Here is a 20,887-nt window from a genome sequence, read left to right on the forward strand (position 1 = left end):
CCATCCGTTTCCTCCTCCATAAATATTTATTGAACAAATATTGACAAAACTGGTCTGAACTCTCAGAGAAGGGACATGGAAGACAGGATCCGTCACCCTTTGCCTTTAATCCATCAGCGCTTGTCGTGTCAGAATCTTGCAAGATGTGCATGGTGGGGTGGGAGGTGACCCACACTTCCTGCGAGATTTAGTTTGAGGGACTGATTGATGGTGCTTGGATTTCGAATCAGAGGTCTTCTCCGAGCCCTTAAGCCCAGATGATTTGTGGATGTAGTTTCTCCTCTGGGCTCTCTATGTTGATTCCTGAACCAGCTGGGGATGGAAGAGAAGTGGGAGAGAAGGTAGAGAAAAGTGATTATCAGGTGCTTGCAATGTGCTGGGTAAATTTAGTTCATCCGGTTTATTTAAGGAGATCACGGTCTAGTGGGAAAAAAACGATGTTAGAATAATTAAGGCAGTATAATAGAGCATAACATAAAACTATGAAGATCTTGTACCCTGGTTTCTCTAAAAATATGTATATTTATTTATTTGGCTGTGCTGGGTCTTAGTTGCAGTATACAGTATATTTAGTTGTGGCATGCAGACTCTTAGTTGTGGCATGAGGGAACTAGTTCCCTGACCGGGGATCGAACCTGAGCTCCCTGCATTGGGAGCATGGAGTTTTAGCCACTGGAACACCAGCAAAATCCCTACCCTGGCTTTTTTAGTGGCACCTCATTGTTCTACTTTGGTAAGCCCTATAATTATCAGATTTGACTTCATATTTTACTATAAGGGGGAAGTGTAAGGAAAACACTGGACTTTGTAAGTTTAGGCCCAGGAAATATCCACCTACCTTCATATTTTACATATAAAAACACAGATTTTTGTAAGTAGCCATCATCTACTAGGTGTTACTAAGAAGGTGAGAGAGTGTGGAGGAGGAGAGTGAGCAGATAAGTTAGAGAAACATTTTAATCTAATATTTCATATCCCTTTTTCTACTGATGAACAAATATAAAGACTGGCTCATTTGGTTTCACAATCTTCCTTTGCCTTGGCATCCAATTATAGAAAATGGATTGTAAAAATCCAGCAGCAACTTCCAAGAAGATAGAGGAGACATATTTTTCCTTATTCCTCCTGCTAAGTACAACTAGAAACACAGAACATTATCAATAAAACAACCATAAGAATACTCTGAGAAGTGAAGAGATGAAGACAACCAAGCCGAGGAACTTGGAATCCAAAGAATGACAGGGTGGTGAGTTCCTCATTTTTGTTTTGGCTTGTGGGGATTTTTGTTTTTCTGTAATTGAAGTATAGTTCATAATGTTGCATAACAGATGTACAGCAAAGTGATTTGGTCATGTATATTCTTTTATTCTTTTTCCATTACATATATTCTTTTTCCATATATATATATTCTTTTTCCATTACAATTTATTACAGTATATTTAATATAGTTCCCAGTGCTATACAGCAGATCCTTGTTGTTTATTTTATATATAGTAATGTGCATCTGTTAATCTCATATTCCAAATCTATCCTTCCCCTCTTTCCCCTTTGCTAACCATGAGTTTGTTTTCTATGTCTATGAGTCTGTTGCTGTTTTGCAAATAAGTTCATTTGTACTGTTTTTTAGATTTCACCTATAAGTGATATAATATTTGTCTTTCTCTGTCTGACTTATTTCAATTAGTATGATTTCTAGATCCATCTATGTTGCTGCAGATGGCATTCTCATTCTGTTTATGGTTGAGTAATATTCCTCTGTATATAGATTTACCACATATTCCTTATCCATTCAGCTGTCAGTGAACATTTGTTTTGCTTCCATGTCTTGGCTAAAAATCGCTGTGAACATTGGGGTGCATGCATCTTTTGATTTAGAGCTTTCATCTTTCCTGGATGTATGACCAGGAGTAAGATTGCTGGGGGGTTTCCCTGGTAGCTCAGCTGGTAAAGAATCTGCCTGCAATGCAGAAGACTCCTGTTCAATTCCTGAGTCGGGAAGATCCCCTGGAGGAGAACATGGCAACCCACTCCAGTATTCTTGCCTGGAGAATCCCCATGGACAGAGGAGCCTGGTGGGCTACAGTCCATGGGGTTGCAAAGAGTTGGATGACTGGGCAAATAAGCACAGCATAGCATGGGATTGCTGGATCATATGGTAACTATTTTTAAATTTTATTAAGGAGCCTCCATACTGTTTTTCATAGTGACTACAGCAATTTACATTCCCACCAATAGTGCAAGAGGATTCCCTTTTCTCCACACGCTCTCCAGCATTTATTACTTGTGGACTTTTTGATGATGGCCATTCTGGTGTGAGGTAATAACTCATTGTAGTTTTGATATGTATGTCTTTAATAATTAATGATGTTGAGCACCTTATCATGTGCTCCTTGACCATCTGTTTGTCTTCTTTGTAGAAATGTCTCTGTAGGTCTTTTGCCCATGTTTTGATTGAGTTGTTTGGTTATTTTTGTTATTGAGTTTTATTCACTGTTTGTATGTTTCAGAAATTAATTAAGCTCTTGTTGATTGCATGGTTTAATCAACCAGTAATATTGTTGGTTTTATTAGCTGTTTACATGTTTTGGAAATTAAGTTTTATTAGCTGTTTATATGTTTTGAAAATTAAGCTCTTGTTGGTTGCGTGGTTTAACCAACCAATAATAAAATTTGCAACCATATTGCATGGTTGCAAATATTTTATCCCATTCCATAAGTTATGTTTTCATTTTGTTTATGATTTTCTTTGTTGAACAAAGGCTTGTAAGTTTGATTAGGTTCCATTTGTTTAGTTTTGCTTTTATTTCTGTTGCCTTGGGAGACTGACATAAGAAAACATTGGTATGATTTATGTCTGAAAATGTTTTGCCTGTGTTCTCTTCCAGAAGTTTTATGATGTAATGTCTTATATTTAAGTCTTTAAGCCATTTTGAGTTTATTTTTGTGTATGGTGTGAGGCTGTATTCTAACTTCATTAATTGCGGCTCTTGGCTTTTGTAATACCACTTACTAAGGGACTATCTTTTTCCCACTTTATATTCTTGCCTCCTTTGTTGAAGATTAATTGAACTTAGGTGTGTGGGTTTATTTCTGGACTGTCTACTCTGTTCCATAGATTTGCTTTGTTCTTTTTCCTCAGGATTGCTTTGGCAATTCTGGGCCTTTTGTGGTTCCAAATAAATTTTAGAATTATTTGTTTCAGTTTTATGAAAAAAATGTCATGGGTAATTTGATAGGGATCACATTAAATCTGTAGAGTTCTTTGGATAGTATGGCCATTTTAACTACATATATTAATTCTTCCAGTCCAAAAGCATGATTATTTTTCCATTTTCTTGATTCATATTCGATTTCCTTTATCAGTGTTTTACAGTTCTCAGTGTATGAGTCTTTTACATCCTTGGTTAGATTTGTTCCTAGATATTTTTTTAATGGGATTTTAATGGGAATTTTTTTTTTTCCTCTCTGGTAGTTCATATCACTGTAAAGAAATACAACCAATTTCTGTGTATTAATCTTGAATCCTGCTATCTTGCTGAATTCATTTATCAGTTCTAATAGTTTTCATGTAGAGTCTTTAGAGTTTTCTATATAGAGCATCGTATCATCTGTATGCTATGATAATTTTACCTCTTCCTTCCAATTTTGATATCTTTTATTTCTTTTTTTTTTTATCTGATATTTTTGTCTTGTTTTGCTTTATTCTTGCCTTATATATGTTAGCTTGGAGCTGAAGAAGATGAAAACCCAGAAATGCCAGTGTGTACAGACAAAAAGCCCCAACAAAAGCCAGCCCTCTCTATCCAAAGGACCAGGAAAGGGGCAGCCCAGCAAAATAGAAAATGTGTAGATGGCAGCCTCTACTCTAGCCAGACAGCATAGGATAAACAATGGTATGCTCCAGACCCATGCCTGGAAAGGCTGAGTGGCAAGCCTCGACTTCCACCCTCACGAGGCTGTACAAGTGTGCCCCACCTTCACTGCCTGCCAGCAGGGAGCTGGCTTTTCATCCCTACCAGCAGCGATGAGGATTTGAGAAAAGGTGGCCTCGTGGAGGCTCAGGACTTTCGTGTTGACAGTAAGGAGGCTACCTCCCCATTGCGGTGTCAGTAGCGACCACGTGGAGAGCTGTAACAACGCACTCCCTCTCTGCCAAGCCAGGAAGGGATCAGTGGAGGCCTAGCGGGGAGTCAGCCCCGCTGCCTCTGCTCCGCAGTAACAAGGAGCCCCTCCCACCTCAGTGTCCATGGAAACCAAGTCAAGAGTGACACCCTCTCCCTGGTGGGGCACTGTCCTCAAATCAAGGAGAACAAAAGGTTTCAGTGAGGTCTGGAATCTCACAACAGAACACCTCAGATGTCCAAGTTTCAGTGAAATATCACTCAACAGACCAATATCCCTTATCAATTTACATTCATAAATAAAGTATGTAACCATTGGGAAAACTAAGAAAAGTACAGCGAGTCTCTGTATTTGTCTTACAACCATATATGAATCAATAAGCATCTCAAAATTAAAAGTTTTAAAAGAGTAGCAAAGGCGTGAGACAAAGAGAGTTGTAGATTCTACCTAATATTAGTAGAGTTCCAAAAATATTGCACAGATGATTGCAAACCCCAATTATTTTGCTTCGGTAGATTTCTGAACATCTCACAACTCTCTCTAATGTGATTGAAGAACCCTTAAGATGCCACAGTTTTAGGGCTAGGAAATAGTGCTGTGAGTAACTGAGAACTAACAACAAATGCAAACATAATGTTATTGTTCTTCTTTGTTATGTTATCCATAGGTATTTTAGTATGATATGAGCAAATATTATTAATCTGTTATGAAGTAAAGTATAATTTTTTGAAAATGTGCAGTTTTAGAATAAACTTAAGAGTCAACATTAATGACCCAAAGCATAGTGACCCTACCTGGGGTTTGTTCATTCACTCTCCAACCTTGGCACCCCACACCCATTCGTGTCTACCCAACTGTTACCATAATCCTCACAGGGTACAGAATTCCACGAGGCAATGTGACCTTGGCATTCTCAATGTGCCATCACTCTATCCTGGAGGATTGATATGACATTGGTGATTAATAATGATGCTTCTTCCCAACTGCTTTAATTTTAACTTCTGTCATACCTTTGCAAGTCTACCCTGGTTTAAGAGGGTGTACGGAAGAGTTCAGTCTTCCGAGGTGGCATCAGTGGTAAAGAATCCACCTCCCAGTGTAGGATACACAAGAGGTGCGGGTTAGATCTCTAGGTTGGGAAGATCCCCTGGAATAGGAAAGGACAACACACTCCAGTATTATTTCGCCTGGATAATTCCACAGCGAAAGGAGCCTGGCAGGCTACAGTTCATGGGTCCCAAAGAGTTGGACACGATCGAACACACACACAGTGGGCAAGGAAGAGATCATTGGAAATATCCGTTAAAGCCAGTTACATTGGAAATCAGCATTACCCTCGTCCTTAACATCTTACAAATGCCTTCCCAAGTGCTGGAGCCGAGTTAGATGAATTTTATAATGAGCAAAGAAAAGTGAGACCAAAAGGGAAGGCTTTTTAGGAGATAAGAGGTCAGAGGTGGAGAGGAATTTTTGTTTTTCAAGCAGATAAGGTTTTTGAAAAGAATTTTGGGAGAAAATTGTAAGATTGAACATGGTTTGAAAGCAGTGAAGATAAGAGGAATTATGATCTATCAACTTGGAGAGGAAGATGCAAGATTTAAGCAGGGGTATTGGCGGCAGGAAATTTGGAAACAGAATGTAGTGAAGTGCGAAACTGTTAGTCACTCAGTTCTGTCCGACTCTTTGTGACCCCATGGACTGTAGCCTTCCAGGCTCCTCTGTCCATGGAATTCTCCAGGCAAGAATACTGGAGTGGGTAGCCTATCCCTTCTCCAGGGGATCTTCCTGACCCAGGAATCGAACCGGGGTCTGCTGCATTGCAGGCAGGCTGTTTAACAGCTGAGCTACCAGTGAAGTGTGGTGACATGAAAATATAACAGTCGAAGATAACATCTAACAGTCTATCTTCAGAGATGAAAAGTCTGAGAATTGTTTGCCACAAAGACAATATAGCGGGAGAAACACTGCAGAGAATATTACCGTCAAGCTGACGGTGCACTAGACAGAGAGCCGATTCCATCATTCTCTCTGCAGAGAAAACTGTTGCAAATTAGTACACATGTAAATATAAGATATATAAAATAGGATATTCAATTATTACAATGTAATATTTTATAAAATATACAAAATTACAATGTAATATTATATAAAATATACAAAATATTAAGTATTTTAAAATACTTTGGTAGATGGAGTTTGTTCTTCCCTTGGCTCTTAGTTATAAGACATTCTTTTTTACATGTAAATCTTTTATGCTACAGCTTAAAGCCAGGGATCTATTCAGTACACATTGAGTGACCTTCAAGTGCTGTGGGGACAGATAGAGAGAGAGGCGTGACTGTGCTGGCACAAGTCTTCCCAGGGAGTCCTGATTCCATTCACTTTTTAGGAATTGCGATTTCCTCACCGTTAAACTGAGAATAATACCACCTCACTTGTTTACCTTGAATGCACTTCTTCTTTTGAGATTTGAATGAGGTGATACCTGTGTGTGTTGGCTTCATAATTTTATAAAACACTATAGAGATCTGATTTTTGTATTGGTATATTCTCAGTCCATTTTGAGGCAGGAGCTGAGACCTGTTTTTCTTTATGTCCTCAAATCCTTGCACAAGGTCTGGTACTTAGTAAGTATGGGTAGCAAATGTTGGCTACATCATTGAATAAAGCAGAGAAAAATACCTTTTTTTCCTTGGGTCTGATGTATTACTGAGGTGACAATAAACAGCAAGCATAGTCATTTCATAAATTGTATAGTATACTAGGTGGTGGGAAATGGTGTGGGCAGAAAAATGGAAGTAGAGTAAAGGGGAAGTGGGAGTCCTGGGAGTAAGAGATGCGGTTTTCAAGCAGGTCAGGAGTGGTCTCATCGACAAGACGGGAATGGAGAGGAGACTTGTAGGAGGTGAAGGTTTTAGCCGTGTGAATATTTGGGGGAAGAGACCTCGGGGCAGAGGGAACAACTAGCACAGACACCCTGAGGTGTAATTCTGTCTTGTTTGAGGAGCATCCAAGAAGCCAGTGTGACTGGCAAGGAGTGAGGGAGGGAGAGAGGCAGAAAATGAGGTCAGAAACATTGCAGAGAGGGCCAGCCACTGCAGGCCAAGGCTCCCAGTGGACTGGGGCCTCTGGGGAATTAGGATTTGAGGCGTCACCTGATTGGACCCACTTTTCAGATGAATCACTCTGGCTTCTGCTTTGAGAATGAACAAAGGCAGGAGAGGAGGCAAAGACAGGAGCAGAGGAGACTGAAGAAGCTACTGCAGTCAGTCAGGTGAGAGATGAGAGCAGCTTGCGCCATGCTGGTAGAACTGGGGAGAGACAGATAGTCAGACCCCGGTGGCGCAGTCATAAAGTACTCGCCTACCAATGCAAGAGACGAGGAGACCTGGGTTCAATCTCTGAGTCAGGATGATCGATCCCCTGGAGGGGGAAATGCAACCCACTCCAGTATTCTTGCCTGGAGAATCCCATGGACAGAGAAGCCTAACAGGACCAATAGTCCAAGGGGTCCCAAAGAGTCGGACATGACTGAGCATATCTTTTGAAGCCAGAACCTATAAAATCTTCTCATGGAGTATGAGGTGGGGAAGAAAGAGAAGAATGCAGGAGGACTCAGTATTTTTGCTGGTCATCTGGATGGTGGAGCTGTCAACTGAGAAGGAGAGATACCTGTTGGAGAGGCCAGTTTAGGGGAAAGGTCAAGAGTCAAGGTTGGGCAAGTTAAACATCCAAATAGAGAGATCAAAGGTGCAGTTGTATATATGAGCCAGGAATTCAGGAAGGAAGTCTAGATTAGAAAAAAAAATTAGACATTGTTGGGTACAGATAGTATTTAAAGCCATGAGACCAGCTGAGATCTCAGAGGGAGTGAGACCAGGCAGAGAAGATACACTGTCAGCCTTGGAGCACTCCAGTGTCGGCTGAGAGGCAGAAAGAAGAGGCACAAGCTGAAGGACACTGAGAAAGAGTGACCAGTAAAGCCAAATAAAATCCAAGAAATATGTGGCATCCTGGAATTCAAGTGAGGAAAATGTATCAAGGAAGAGAGAAAGATAAATCTGTCAGCTGCTTGAATTTGTTAAGTCAGATAAGGACAAAAAATTGACCTTTGGAGGTAGCACGGTAGAGGTTATCAGTGACTTAACCAGGGCAGTTTTGGTAGTGTGACAGGTCAAACTCCTGATGTGAGTGTGTTTCAGGGAGGACAGGAGAACAGGAAATGGAGAAAGTGATGGAACTCTTAGTAGCTTAGCTGCAAAGAGAAGGAGGGAAAGGCAGTGGCAGTTAGTAAGAAAAGCGGGGTCAAGAGAGTGTTTTTTAAGATGAAGAAACAGGGGTGGTCCAGCAGGGACAGAGAAGTTGACAAGGCAGGAGAGAGAAGGAATCATGTCTGCTAAAGAGCTCATTCCCCAGGGGCTGGGAGCCATAGCATCAAAGTACAGATGAAAGGACTGGTTGCAGATAAGGGCACGGGTGGTTCATTGGAGAAGCTGGTTCATTCAGGGAAGGCGGGTGCTGGGTGCAGATGCTGGGCGGTGGGCAGGTGTCACGGCGGGAGATGGTGGCAGTTCCCTTCCAAACACTGTGACTTTTATCAGTGAAATAAGAAGCATAGTACTTGAGCAGAATGTGAAGATGCAAAATGACTGAAAAGTATTTGAGGGAAAAGGAAGCATGAAGTAATGGTCTCACACAGTGGAAGAGTGAATAAGGAGACAGTTGCTATTGGGCAGCAAAGGTTGGAATACACCAGTGGATAAGACAGCAAAAACTTTGTTCTTATGAATCTTGCATCCCTCAGAATGGACAATAAATAATAAGCATAGTAAATACATTAAATATATAGTACAGGGTCACTTAGTTTCATGGTGGACAAGTCAAATGGTTTTGTGTTTTTCTTTAGCCATGCTCTGTTGCATGGTGGAAGCTTGCAGTAGTTGGATAATTTAAATTAGCCAGAGTTGTGGTTTTACCAAGAAACCTGATAAGAGAGAAGGCAAGGTGTTGTGGATGTCTGCAAGATGAGTGGAAGACAGCACACCAAAATAGGGAACAGTTAAAATATGCTAAGATCAATGAATTGGAGGAAGAGGATGTTTTAACCATCCACTACATTTGACCCATCTTCTCCATCCCCACTGCCCTGCACCAGTTAATGTGGTGGCTAAGAATACAGGCAGGATTAGAATTCTGGCTCCGTCAGTTAAAAGATCTGTATTCTCTTTCACTTCGTTTATCTCTGTCCAAAATGTATTGCCTTAATCACTATAGTTTCACAATAAAAGTCTTGATATCCAGTAAGGCAAATCTCTGATGCAAAGAGCTGACTCACTGGAAAAGACCCCAATGCTGGGAAAGATTGAAGGCAGGAAGAGAAGGGGGCGACAGAAGTTGAGAGGGTTGGATGGCATCACTGACTCAATGGACATAAGTTTGAGCAAACTCCAGGAGATAGTAAAGGACAGGGAAGCCTGGCGTGCTGCAGTCCATGGGGTCACAGAGAGTCCAACACGGCTTAGCAACTGAACGACAAAGGCAAATCTCTGAATAATTTTCCTAAATAAACGTGAAATAACTTTTCAGGAAAAAAAAAGTTGAGAAAAGTTATCACTGGCTAAAGGAAGACAGAGCATTCTTTAGGTAAAAGCAAAATGATCCAAGACAGTGGCTCTGAGATGTAGAAAGAAATAAAGAGAAAGAACAGGATAATACATGTATAGATAAATCTAAATGACAATGACTATAAAATAATTTCTCATAAGGGTCATAAAAGATAGAAAAAAATTAAAGTACATGACAGTGAGTGAGTGAAAGTCTCTCAGTCATGTCCAACTCTTTGAGACCCCATGGACTGTCCATGGAATTCTCCAGGCCAGAATACTGGAATGGGTAGCCTTTTCCTTTTCTAGGGTATCTTCCCAACCCAGGGATTGAACCCAGGTAGTAATGTATAAGTAAGAGGTGGGTAAATGAGGTTTGAGAATTTTAAAGTCCTTGCATTGGCCTGGAAGACGAAAAAGTACCACTGTTTAGTCAAAGATAGGTCATAATCTCTAGGAAAGAGTTAACTGTTAAATAGAAAATGAAATATGTACTTATTAAATCAAGAGAAAAGAACCAAAGAATAAAAATAGTCCCCAAAAAGCAATAATTAAGATTAAAAAAGAAAGAACTAATGGAACATGTAAAAGAAGTAAGATGGAGGGAAGGACATTAACTCTGCATCAATGAGAACAAAGCAGGATTATCTCAATATCCTACCAACAAAAGAAAGTTGAGATTTCTTATAGCCTGAGTGTCATGGAGAACTCTCCAGTTTATCACAGTGGCTTAAATACTGTTTTTTAATGAATAACAGATGGATGCACCAGATAAGCTTGTTTTACTGTTATTAGATAAATGTAAAAGTAGCGCTTGGAATGGGCTGTAACACAGGCAAATACATGAATACTGTCATGTGGGCGTGGCTTCTCTCTCCCCACACACAGGCCCCAGATGCAAGCAACATACGATGAACACTTTTTATAGGGACAACTTTATGAACTGACTCTGACGGGAAAATGTCATGTTCCTGTGTGTTGGTTTTTGTTTTTTAGTTCAGAAGCTTCCTACTTTCTCACGTGTCTACCTTTTCACTCCCCCAAGATGTCTTGTATAGAAACTGAAGAGGCTACCGTCTCCTTACAGGCTACTGAGCTTTATAATGTTCTCCTGTCACCACCAAGCTTTCTTTCAGCTCAACAATTTCAGTTGCTTTAATTGTAGGGTATTTTTAAAATAGTGATCTGACCACCTGTTAGACTTGTGAAGAAGAGGAATTCTGGTTGATCAAAGAAGAGAATCCTCCTGATTATGGTAGATGGGCTAAGTCCATGAACAGAGGAGCCTGGCGGGCTACCGTCCACGGGGTCGCAAAGAGTTGGACACAACTGAGCGAGTTCACTTTCACTTTCAGGCTAAGAAGAAAAAACATTTTTAGGAAAACCTGTAAATAAATTCATTTCTAATAGTTCTAGAACATGCCACAGTTCCAATCAACTCTAAGTCATCTCTTCAAGTCAGGTTCTGCCTAGCTCAAGGTGATATGCAGAGCGGGGTAGAGATAAGTGGCATATTTTAGAGTGAGTGCTAGAGCTCCTGGCTCTTATCCCAGTCTCTCCTCATCAGCCTCTTCTGATCTTGTAAGTATTAATACTAGGTACCTCTTATATGCCAAGGACTTTACACACATTATGTCTAATCCTAATAACACCTCAATTTTACAGTTTCCATAAAATCAAGAATTAAGTAAATTGCCTAAGGCCAAACAGTAAGTGAACAGGTGAGATTCCAAGGTCTGCCAACATCACCTCCTCTTGTAGGATGCTCTTCGTTAATTTTCTCTGGGAACCCGAGAAAGCCACGGGATGACTTCTGTGTTAACAAGACAGCAGGAGCAAGGCCCAGCAGGTAACCCTGCTACCTGGTTGGGAAGAAGGGAAGCCATGTTTATGGAATGTATTCTGTTTCAGGCTCAGAACCAGCTCCTTCTGCCTTCTTAGTTCATTTATTCCTCACAGTGACCTAGTAAGGGGGATGTTTTATCCTCATGTTACCATGTGAGGAAACTGAGGCTTAGAGAAGCGAGAAAGTGTCCAGGGTGACATAGCTAGTAAGATAGGAAGCTCTGAGTTTGGATCCCACTGGCTTCAAAGCTGTGATAACATGCTGCTCCCTGTTTTAGATTTTCCCTTTAGGAAGGAGCGTGGCGGTTCATGAAAAGGGATGAGAAAACCACCCAGAGGATTCCCGTGTGAATCCTACACCTAGAGCGCGATGTGTAGAGACACCTGAGCACAGGGAGAAGTGCAGGATCAGAGCAGGATGCCAGGAGAGGACACTGGAGACTGGACCCTGGTCCTGAGGATGCAGCCACAGGGGAGACTGGACCTCTCTGGGCTTCAGTCTCCTATCAGAAAGGGAGTGGACGAGAAGCGATTGAATTTGGCGATTTCTAAAGAGCCTTCCAGCCCTAAAGTTCTGTGCCTCTAAGTGTTGAGAAGGCACGGGCTGCATTATCCTGCGAAGAGCTTAATGCGTTGTTTTTGGGCGGCCCTGCCCTGTCCTCAGCATCCCAAGAGACGGGTGGGTTCGGTGCCCCCCGGGGAGCAGACCTGGGCATGCAGAAGCAGCGGGAGGCGAGCCTAGGGGTTTCTCGTGTCCCTCAGCTGCCCCATCATTGGTGAGCATGTACAAACTGTCCCCCGCAAGGCTTCAAAAAGAAAACTGCATGGAAGGAGTGTGACAGTCACTCTGGAGGGCTGAGTGGCCCGCCAGGCGAGGCTTTCGGAACACCCAGCGGCACCAGGCTGGTCGCGGGGCTTATCGGCCGCAGCTGGCCCGGGGCTGGCGGCTCGCCGCGGGGGGGCGGCAGCGGAGGGCGGCGCGCCGGGCACCCTTCCCCGCGGGGTGTGCGGAGCGAGCCTGGCGGCTGGAGCGCCTCCTCCGCCCGGGGCCGTGGCCCCGGCGGCTTCAGGAGGCGTCGCTGGGGCCCGACACTCTCGGGGAGGGGCGGGGGCGGGGGCGAGGGCGAGCAAAGTCCCAGGCCCCGCAGCCCCGGCGCCCAGCGGCTCGGCCAGAGACAGGCGCAGTCCCGGGTGAGGGAAGCTCGGGAAGGTGGGCTCCGGGCGGCGGGCAGCGTGACATCCGCGCGGTCCTCCCGGGTCCCCGCGACCAGTCTGCTGGCCCCGAACCCCGGCGGGGTGGGGAGGGGGGTGTTGTGAGGAGGCTGGGCGACCTCCCCAAGCTGGGGCTGGTGCCCTTGGACCTGAGACTGGTTACTCCCCAGGCGGAGATGGATCCAGAGGTGGGAAGGATCGCAACATTCCGGATCACTGAGACCAGGGAGGACGAATTTGAACTGGGCGTCAGCAGGTACATCACCCTCGGCCACCGCTTTTCTGCTTTTCTCGTTACACACGAGTCAGCAGAGCCACATGTAGCTGAGCAAAGAAGTTGAGTGGATGATGCCTTTGGCCTTTGTTTTGGAGTTTCCTTAGAGTCTTTTCTGTGGTTCTGACTTTATCCAAGGAATGTCACTGAGGCTTCTTTTGCGACAGGCTGGCTTTCTTGGTGGCTCAGTGGTAAAGAATCCCTCAGAGACGCGGGGATCCCTGGGTTGGGAAGATCCCCTTGAGACGGGCAAGGCAAGCCACTCCTGTATTCTTCCCTGGAGAATCCCCATGGGCAGTAGAGCCTGGTGGGCTACAGTCCTCTGGTGGCCAAGAGTCAGACACGACTTCTCTAATAAACACCACCAGGAAAGAGAGCATGGGTTTGAAGGCGCCCCCTTCCCTTTGTGCAGGGCCCTTCGATGAGCATGTGTGGTGTAACATTCCTTGCATTATGGAGCTCACGACTTTTCCAGAAATCTCTCATAAGCATCGTCTGATCTTCCGGGCTTAAAGAGCATCAGACACCTGCTGTTGATGGTTGTGCTTTTTAAACAAGTGTGGTGAAGCAGGCAGCTCCTTCCTCCACTCATTATTCCTCTTTCTCCTCATTTTACCCACCTTCCTCTCAGCTCTCTGGTTCCCTCTTTCTCCCCTCTAGGGGGTGAGGGGTGAGGTGGGGAGGGGAACCTTGAGCAGCCTGGGGCGGGATACCTGTGCTTCCAAAGAAATTGTTGCTCAAATGCAAGGGGGAAACCTCTGCCTTTCTCTGCTTGCCTGTCTTTCTCCCTGTGCTGGCTCTTTGGCCCCAAGGGCCCTTGTCACTCTCACTTCTCCACCTTAGTAGGGGCAGAAGCAATCAGTAAGTGGCATGCTGTCTTTGTCCCTCTTTCACTTTGAGGATAGTGAATCATTTTTGCCTTCAGCCTCAAAATTTATGAGGCTGTTGTGGTCTCTGAGTTCATGCCAAGCCACCCAGAACCAACTGACCTGTGTCATCCAGGGATCACCCAGAAGGACAAACTTATCAGGTTCTGTAGTGGGTCCTCAAGCTGCAAGTGGCCTGATTAGTTAACAGAGAACATGCCAATCTGGTGGTCAAACCGGGGCATTATTTTAGTCTGTTAATTTCTTCATACAATGATCTTGCTTTATTTCTTCTACGTACCATGGTATTCATTCACAGAATATCTAGTTTGCCCTATAAAATTGGAAAACCCATGGATGGTATTTTTCCTTCTAGAAAAATGTGGTTTTCATTCACTGGCAATTTAGGCTGGAATTGACTGTGAATCTATAAATAGGTGGCATTTTCTCCAAGAAGTCTATTTCTGTGTTGCACGGGCTAAACACTGGTGAGTGTACAGAGGGGTTACCCCTGCAAAAGATGCGGTGACAGAGCAGAACCCAAGAAGTTCTCAGAACCGGGGCTCACAGCCTTGTGTTGGGAAGAAGACAGTTCAAAGAGTACAAAAGACTAAGAAAAAGTTAAGATTATGAACTTAAGTGTAATGAGACACACTTTTATAAAAAATGGACTAAAACTTGTATGCTAAAGGAAGTTCAGCTCACTTCAGCGGTCCAGGGAAAACTGAGTTCCTTGGTTGTTGCGATCACGCAGTTTCGCCTGTCCCATTCTTGTGAACATATTTCATTGCAGATGTCAGTCCTTTGATTTCAGAAAATGTTCCAGATAGTTTGGGATCAAGTCCTGTGAATAAAACTTTACCTGGAAATTTAAATAAATGCATTTAGGTAAAAAAAGTCTGCTCTCCTACAGTTAGCATTTATTTATTATTGAGAATAGATGTAAACAATACATATGCTGAATATGTAGTTGCTAAAATCTTGCAAGTAGTCTTTATATGCCATGGAATTAAAGCCCAAGATACATAAAAGAAAAATATTACATCAAATTCCATCTTCCTGCCTAAGGGGACAACCAGATTGTGTTTCATTCTATACCCAAGACTGAGGAAGCAACAGCGTTTCCAACCTAAAACCAAATTAATAGCCTGTGCTTCTGAGACAAATTATCACCAAAGGGAATCAGATATCCCAGACCAGGAAACCAGGGGCACTCTTGGGCTTTAAATAATATAAAGTTAGATCTATGCAAATATGTGGTCATTTGTGAAAAAGAAGCATCCATAAACTCTTTTCCCAGGGGCACTTAGTCCTGCAAACAATTGTTAGCAAGTTATGAATGCTATGGGAACACGTTAATTAAGCCTAAAGAAATCAGGAGTGCAAAAAAGCAATTTTAAATAGGGTAGTTAAGACAGGTCATATTGAGAAGGCAATATTTTAAGCAAGAACTTGAAAAAAGAATGAGAGCTGTGTGGCATATATGTACCTCTCCCGGCAGAGGTAATGCAGACCCTGTGGGGGGATGTGTCTGGAGTGTTCGCAGGACAGCGGCAGCAGAGAGACCTGGGTGACTGGAGCAGAGCTGGCAGGAGTGGGAGTGGGCACCGTGCTCAGAGAGATGACAGAGAATATCATGTGGGGCCGGAGAGGCCAGTGTAAGGATCTGGCTTTTACTCTGAGAAAAGTGGAAGCCGCTTGTAAGCCTTTGAGCAGAGTAGCAGCATAATATGACCTGAGAGTTTTTTTAAATTTATTGAAGTATAATTGATTTCCAATGTTGTGTTAATTTCTGCTATACAGCAAAATGATCAGCTATTCATATATATATGTATATATTTGCACACACATTCTTTTTCATGTTCTTTTCCATTATGATTTATTACAGGATGTTGAATATAGTTCCCTGTGCTCTTCAGGAGGACCTTGTTGTTCATCCATCTTATATGTAATAGCTGGCATCTGCTAATCCCAAACTCCCAATCCGTCCCTTGCCTCTTCCTCTTCTTTAGCAAGCATGTGACTTGTGTTTTTAAATGATGACTCTGAGTATCGTGTTGCGGATAGACTGAAGTGGGCATAAGCGGAAGTGGAAAAACAAGGCAGGAGTTCCCCGGACTGTTAGGATAGTTATGAAAGTGGCGAAGAGTGAGTGAACTCTAGATGTATTTTGAATATAGAGCCTACAGGATTTCCTGACGGCACTCCCTATAATCATTCAGAAGAGTGGCCTTTACTAATTTTAGATCAATATGTACCTTTTTAGCACATGAAGCATTAGCTGATCTTGCAGACATTGTTGACACGGTCATCTTCCTTCTGTGCATACGTGCTGCAAGGCACGTGACCATTCCCCGGGTATCCAGAGATTCCTATAGTGCCTTGGACAGTTACCTTTGCACTTGGTCATTGCCTTACACCGTGTGTTAAACTGGATAATTTTGACAGTTTGTGGATATCACTCTTTTACATTTGAAAATATAATATTCAAATATGGCAACTACTTAAATTTATATTCAGTTGACTGTGAAATATTTTGTAAGAGTTTTTAAATTCGGTTATATATATTTTTTTACAGCAGCCAAGCTAAGGAAAAAATGAAGAAAGTAAATTTGATTGGACCATTAACATTGGTAAGCTGTGAAATATTAAGTTTGAATCAGTTCTGCCTTCATTTAAGTTTGATGTCTTGGATCTGTAGTGAGAAGTGCTTTAAGATTGTCTGCAGGCAGTGATAGATGTCCTGGATTGGCTCATTGTATTTAATGGCCCACATTCTCAAGGTGGAAGATAAAACAGGTAGGGATAGGCTGGCTGGGAGAGCAGAGCTAACTGGTGTACCGGGAAACTGAAGTTAGGACTGGTGTTTGAAGCACCATACAAACCAATTAATTTCAGAAAAATACATCTCTGCACTTGTTTCTCACACACACACACACACACACAAATTTACCTTAAAATAAACTTGCGTATAAGGAGATTGTTAACTACAGAAAACTGTAAATGCTTAAAAAATCTATGTTCACATTGGCCTCCAGGAAAACTGATTAAATATGAAGTTACTATTACAGATTCAGATATGTTTATGATAATTCTCAGTGGTTTTCCACTGGTCCAGGGAAAGCCAACATATTTTTGGAAGAAGTCAAATCTGTTTTTCATTTGTAATATGTCTTAGAGAGGGGACCCAAGAAAATGTTTGCCCACTTTTGGTGAATAGGATATGTTTTAAACTATGACAGCCATTATTTGATAGCAATGAAGTTGGTAAAAAAAAAAAAAAAAAAGCATGTCATCTGAAATCTCCAACTTATTAAGTTTCATTCTCTTCTCCCTTATGCTTGTGACTTTTGTGTTTAAAAATCTCGGTAAGGGTAACATCTTTTCAATTCAGTACTTTAGAGAATAAATTGTTTGTAAAACTAAATCTGGTTTTAATGCAAAGGTTTTAAATCTGCCTCTTACAGAAAACAAAATGTCTCAAACCTTAAAGTAGAAACAGAAATTTGAATTTGGAAGTTTAACCTTAAATATAAATGTAATCTTTTTCACTCTCAATAGATTTTCTTTGCTGCTGTTCTGATTGAGGTTCAGAATAAAACTGCATTTTAATAGGAGTTAGGCATTCAGGCTTCTCTGGTGGCTCAGATGGTAAAGAATCTACCTGCAAGGCGGGAGATCTGGGTTCGATCCCTGGGTTGGGAAGATCCCCTAGAGTAGGGCATGGAGTAACCCACTCCAGTATTCTTGCCTGGAGAATCCCAGGGACAGAGGAGCCTGGCGGGCTACAGTCCATAGGGTCGCAAAGAGTCGGATACGACTGAGTGACTAAACACAGCAGAACACAGAAAGGCCTTCTTTTTTTGAAAAATCACTGAAAACAGATCTAGGTTACTTAGGATATTACTGTGAAATTCCTGGAATTTTCACTGAAGCTTGGTGACAATAAAATTTTGTTTCATTAATATGAGAAACTTTTTAATTGAGGTGTAGTGAATATATTACATTACATGAGTTTCAAATGTACTATGAAAAGCATTTAAAACTTTCCTCAGTTTCACGTGGAGAAGGAAATGGCAACCCACTCCAGTGTTCTTGCCTGGAGAATCCCAGGGACAGAGGAGCCTGGTGGGCTGCCGTCTATGGGGTCACACAGAGTCGGACACAACTGAAGCAACTTAGCAGCAGCAGCAGCAGTTTCATGTAAATGTTTGAAGACAACACTGCATGTCAACTTGCTCCTGTGCTTGAGCTGTGGCCCAGAAACTCAAGTACTCTATCTCCCTTCCCCTCCGGCCACTAAGGTGAACCCTGGGGACACTTTTGTGCCAATTTTAGGGGCCCTTTCCCTCCTGCTCTGGACTTTACCTGCCCGCCTTGTTTCATTCCAAGCTCCACCTGGCTTCCCACCCTTTGTCTCTCAACACTCTTGCTTGCCCTCTGTGTTTAATGATGGAATTTGGTCTCCCAGACCAAACTTCTGGAAATCCCTGAGAGCAGTTGGCACACTGCCCCCTATTAAAGGTTTGTGCTTTAACCTCAGGGTGCCCCTGTATGGTGACTCCCTCTGACTCAGCCTCCACTCTCAAGGACCATCTGCCAGCCTGACTCATCACCCATTCTCTTGATGATTGTTCCTTCTTTGTCCCCCAAAGGGAGTGGGGTGGGGAAATGGGCAGAGATAAGGGTTAAAAAGATGAGAGAGATGTGAGGGACAGAGGGGAGAGTATAGAAATGGAAAACTAAGAGACAGGAGATGTAGTCTGGAAGGCAGAGGACGAAAGAACAGAGAGAGAGGCATAGTTTCAGTCAATCAGAAATGGGGCGAAAAAGTGGGAATTTGGAGAGAACTAAAAAAGGTGGTGAAGGACAAAGGGTTTTGGAGTTTATGACACTGATCGCTGGTTAGTTCTTGGGTGTTGTGCACTTTACTGGTATAACCACTTCCCTCTATAAGGATAAGCGGAAGTTGCTCAGTCGTGTCTGACTCTTTGTGACACCATGGACTATTCAGTCCATGGAATTCTCCAGGCCAGAATACTGGAGTGGGTAGCCTTACCCTTCTCCAGGGGATCTTCCCAACCCAATGATCGAACCTGGGTCTCCCACATTGCAGGCAGATTCTTTACCAGCTAAGCCACCAGGGAAGCCCTCTATAGATGGTACTAAATCCAAGATAGTTGGTGTGGCCACCAGGCCTTTTAGACCTCTCTCTAGTATCATCCTCCATGCTCTGCACTGTGTGCTTAGAAATTCCACCACGTGGAGTTCCCTGAGGACTCATGTAGTTTCCAGTCACCCTGCTGTTCTAAGCCCCCACTTCCCCCACTTTCTCTGCACTCCCCAGTTCTTCTTCGCTAATGCCCCCTTGTCCTTCAAGATTCTACAATGAGTATCATCTCCATAAGCAAGACTTCCCTAAAGCACACACCCAGGCACTCCTTAAGTTTCTTGCCCTTCACTATTGATCTGTCTTCCAAAAAGCTAACTTATGCCTCTTAAAGGGGCCTTATCCTCAAAACCCAGAATATCCATTCCCTCTTCGCCCTTTATAATTCTCCATCTGAAATATTCTGAATGTCTTTTTAAAGGATGTATTATGTATTTGTATGCAAATGAGATCAACCCCTAGCTGTTTCTAATTCACTACCTCAGGAGCTCTGAAAGATCAAACAGTATTTCTTAATGAAACCAAATCTTAGTCCCTTCTGATTATATTGCAATCACTTACCCAAATAAGACACTGATTAAATGAAATTAGAATTTTTTCCACACAGATACAAAATAAATAGAATCTTGAAATTACTCTGTCAATGATTTGAATTGAAATTCTTTCTTCCCTAATACATTTATTTGGAATGGTTACTGACCTTAAAGAAAAATCCAAAGAACATACACTGTGAAAAAAGAGAAATTCTGTTATACAAGCTAAGTATTCTTATCTTTTCTTTCTTTCTTTTTTAGTTTCGATACTCTGATTGGCAGGATAAATTATTTATGTCTTTTGGCACTATCATGGCCATAACTCATGGATCAGGTCTGCCCCTCATGATGATAGTATTTGGAGAAATGACTGACAGATTTGTTAATACTGGAGGAAATTTCTCCCTTCCAGGTAAGCATTTCTTTAATTAAAATATGTAGATGTATAGATGTGTTCATTTATTTAACTGAGTGAAAGATTAGAAATTGATTTTTGTATTCATCATCTACTTGCTTCATGGTTTGGACATCTGAGTAGCTTCAGATATCACAGAAGGAGTTTTAAAATTCTCGGTAAAATTCTTCAAATAATCAGTTAAATTTCAACAAATAAGTGTATGCTATTGGACTTTAAGTATAGAATAAGGAAATTTCCAGAAAGCTTTGTATTTCAATAAAGTAAGGAAGTCAGTCTGCTTGAGGATGGTGGAACCATAGCAGAGCATGTCTGCACAGTGTCCATTCAGTTAATGACTATTGATGAGCTAGCTTCAAAATGCATCAAGTGGCATGGCAATACTTCTTAGCTGTCCTCAGCTTGTGGGTCTGTTTTTTATTTTTTCTTCTTCCCCTCCCCTCCCCCTCTCTCCTATCCTTCTTGCTAAAATTACACCTACTTTCTGTCTCTAGTATTTGGATCAACAAGGTTGACTGTTCCTTAACAGAGCACTTTACTAAAGAGTGAATGGATTCAGTATGAGAATGATGTGCTTTGAAACTCTCCCAAAGGACTAAAATTACTGGAGTGCCAAAGGAGTCACATAAGTTAATGCCATCTGTACTAGGGAATATGTTAGCAGCATTGGAGTGAGGTTCCAATGGACAAAGTTACTTTCATGTTAGACAGACTTCGCATAGAAAGGAAGATAGCCATGCTTTCTACCTAGCACGATGGCTCAGTTCCTCCGTAGAGACCTGCGGGCACTAGCTGGAGACCGAGTGGAGCCCTGCTGCTCACAGATGGGGGATGTGAAGGAGACGGC

The 20,887-nt window shown here is 42.4% G+C and overlaps 1 protein-coding gene and 1 long non-coding RNA gene across 2 annotated transcripts in view; both read left to right on the forward strand.

The window, feature by feature from the left end:
* The first annotated feature begins 1,059 nt into the window (after nt 1-1,059).
* On the forward strand, nt 1,060-4,561 carry LOC129658520 (uncharacterized). The gene is made up of 3 exons (XR_008717385.1): nt 1,060-1,246; nt 2,205-2,317; nt 3,724-4,561. It is a non-coding gene; the product is annotated as an uncharacterized LOC129658520 (long non-coding RNA).
* Nucleotides 4,562-11,531: 6,970 nt separating this feature from the next.
* Nucleotides 11,532-20,887, forward strand: part of ABCB4 (ATP binding cassette subfamily B member 4) — a 73,050-nt gene continuing 63,694 nt past the window's right edge. Inside the window, exons 1-5 of the mRNA XM_055589638.1 lie at nt 11,532-11,574; nt 12,235-12,346; nt 12,442-13,038; nt 16,501-16,555; nt 19,887-20,037. Coding sequence (XP_055445613.1) covers nt 11,532-11,574; nt 12,235-12,346; nt 12,442-13,038; nt 16,501-16,555; nt 19,887-20,037 — 958 coding nt within the window. The remainder of the gene's footprint in view (nt 11,575-12,234; nt 12,347-12,441; nt 13,039-16,500; nt 16,556-19,886; nt 20,038-20,887) is intronic.

The sequence above is a fragment of the Bubalus kerabau genome, chromosome 8 (assembly GCF_029407905.1).
Source record: "Bubalus kerabau isolate K-KA32 ecotype Philippines breed swamp buffalo chromosome 8, PCC_UOA_SB_1v2, whole genome shotgun sequence".
Lineage (NCBI taxonomy): Eukaryota > Metazoa > Chordata > Mammalia > Artiodactyla > Bovidae > Bubalus > Bubalus kerabau.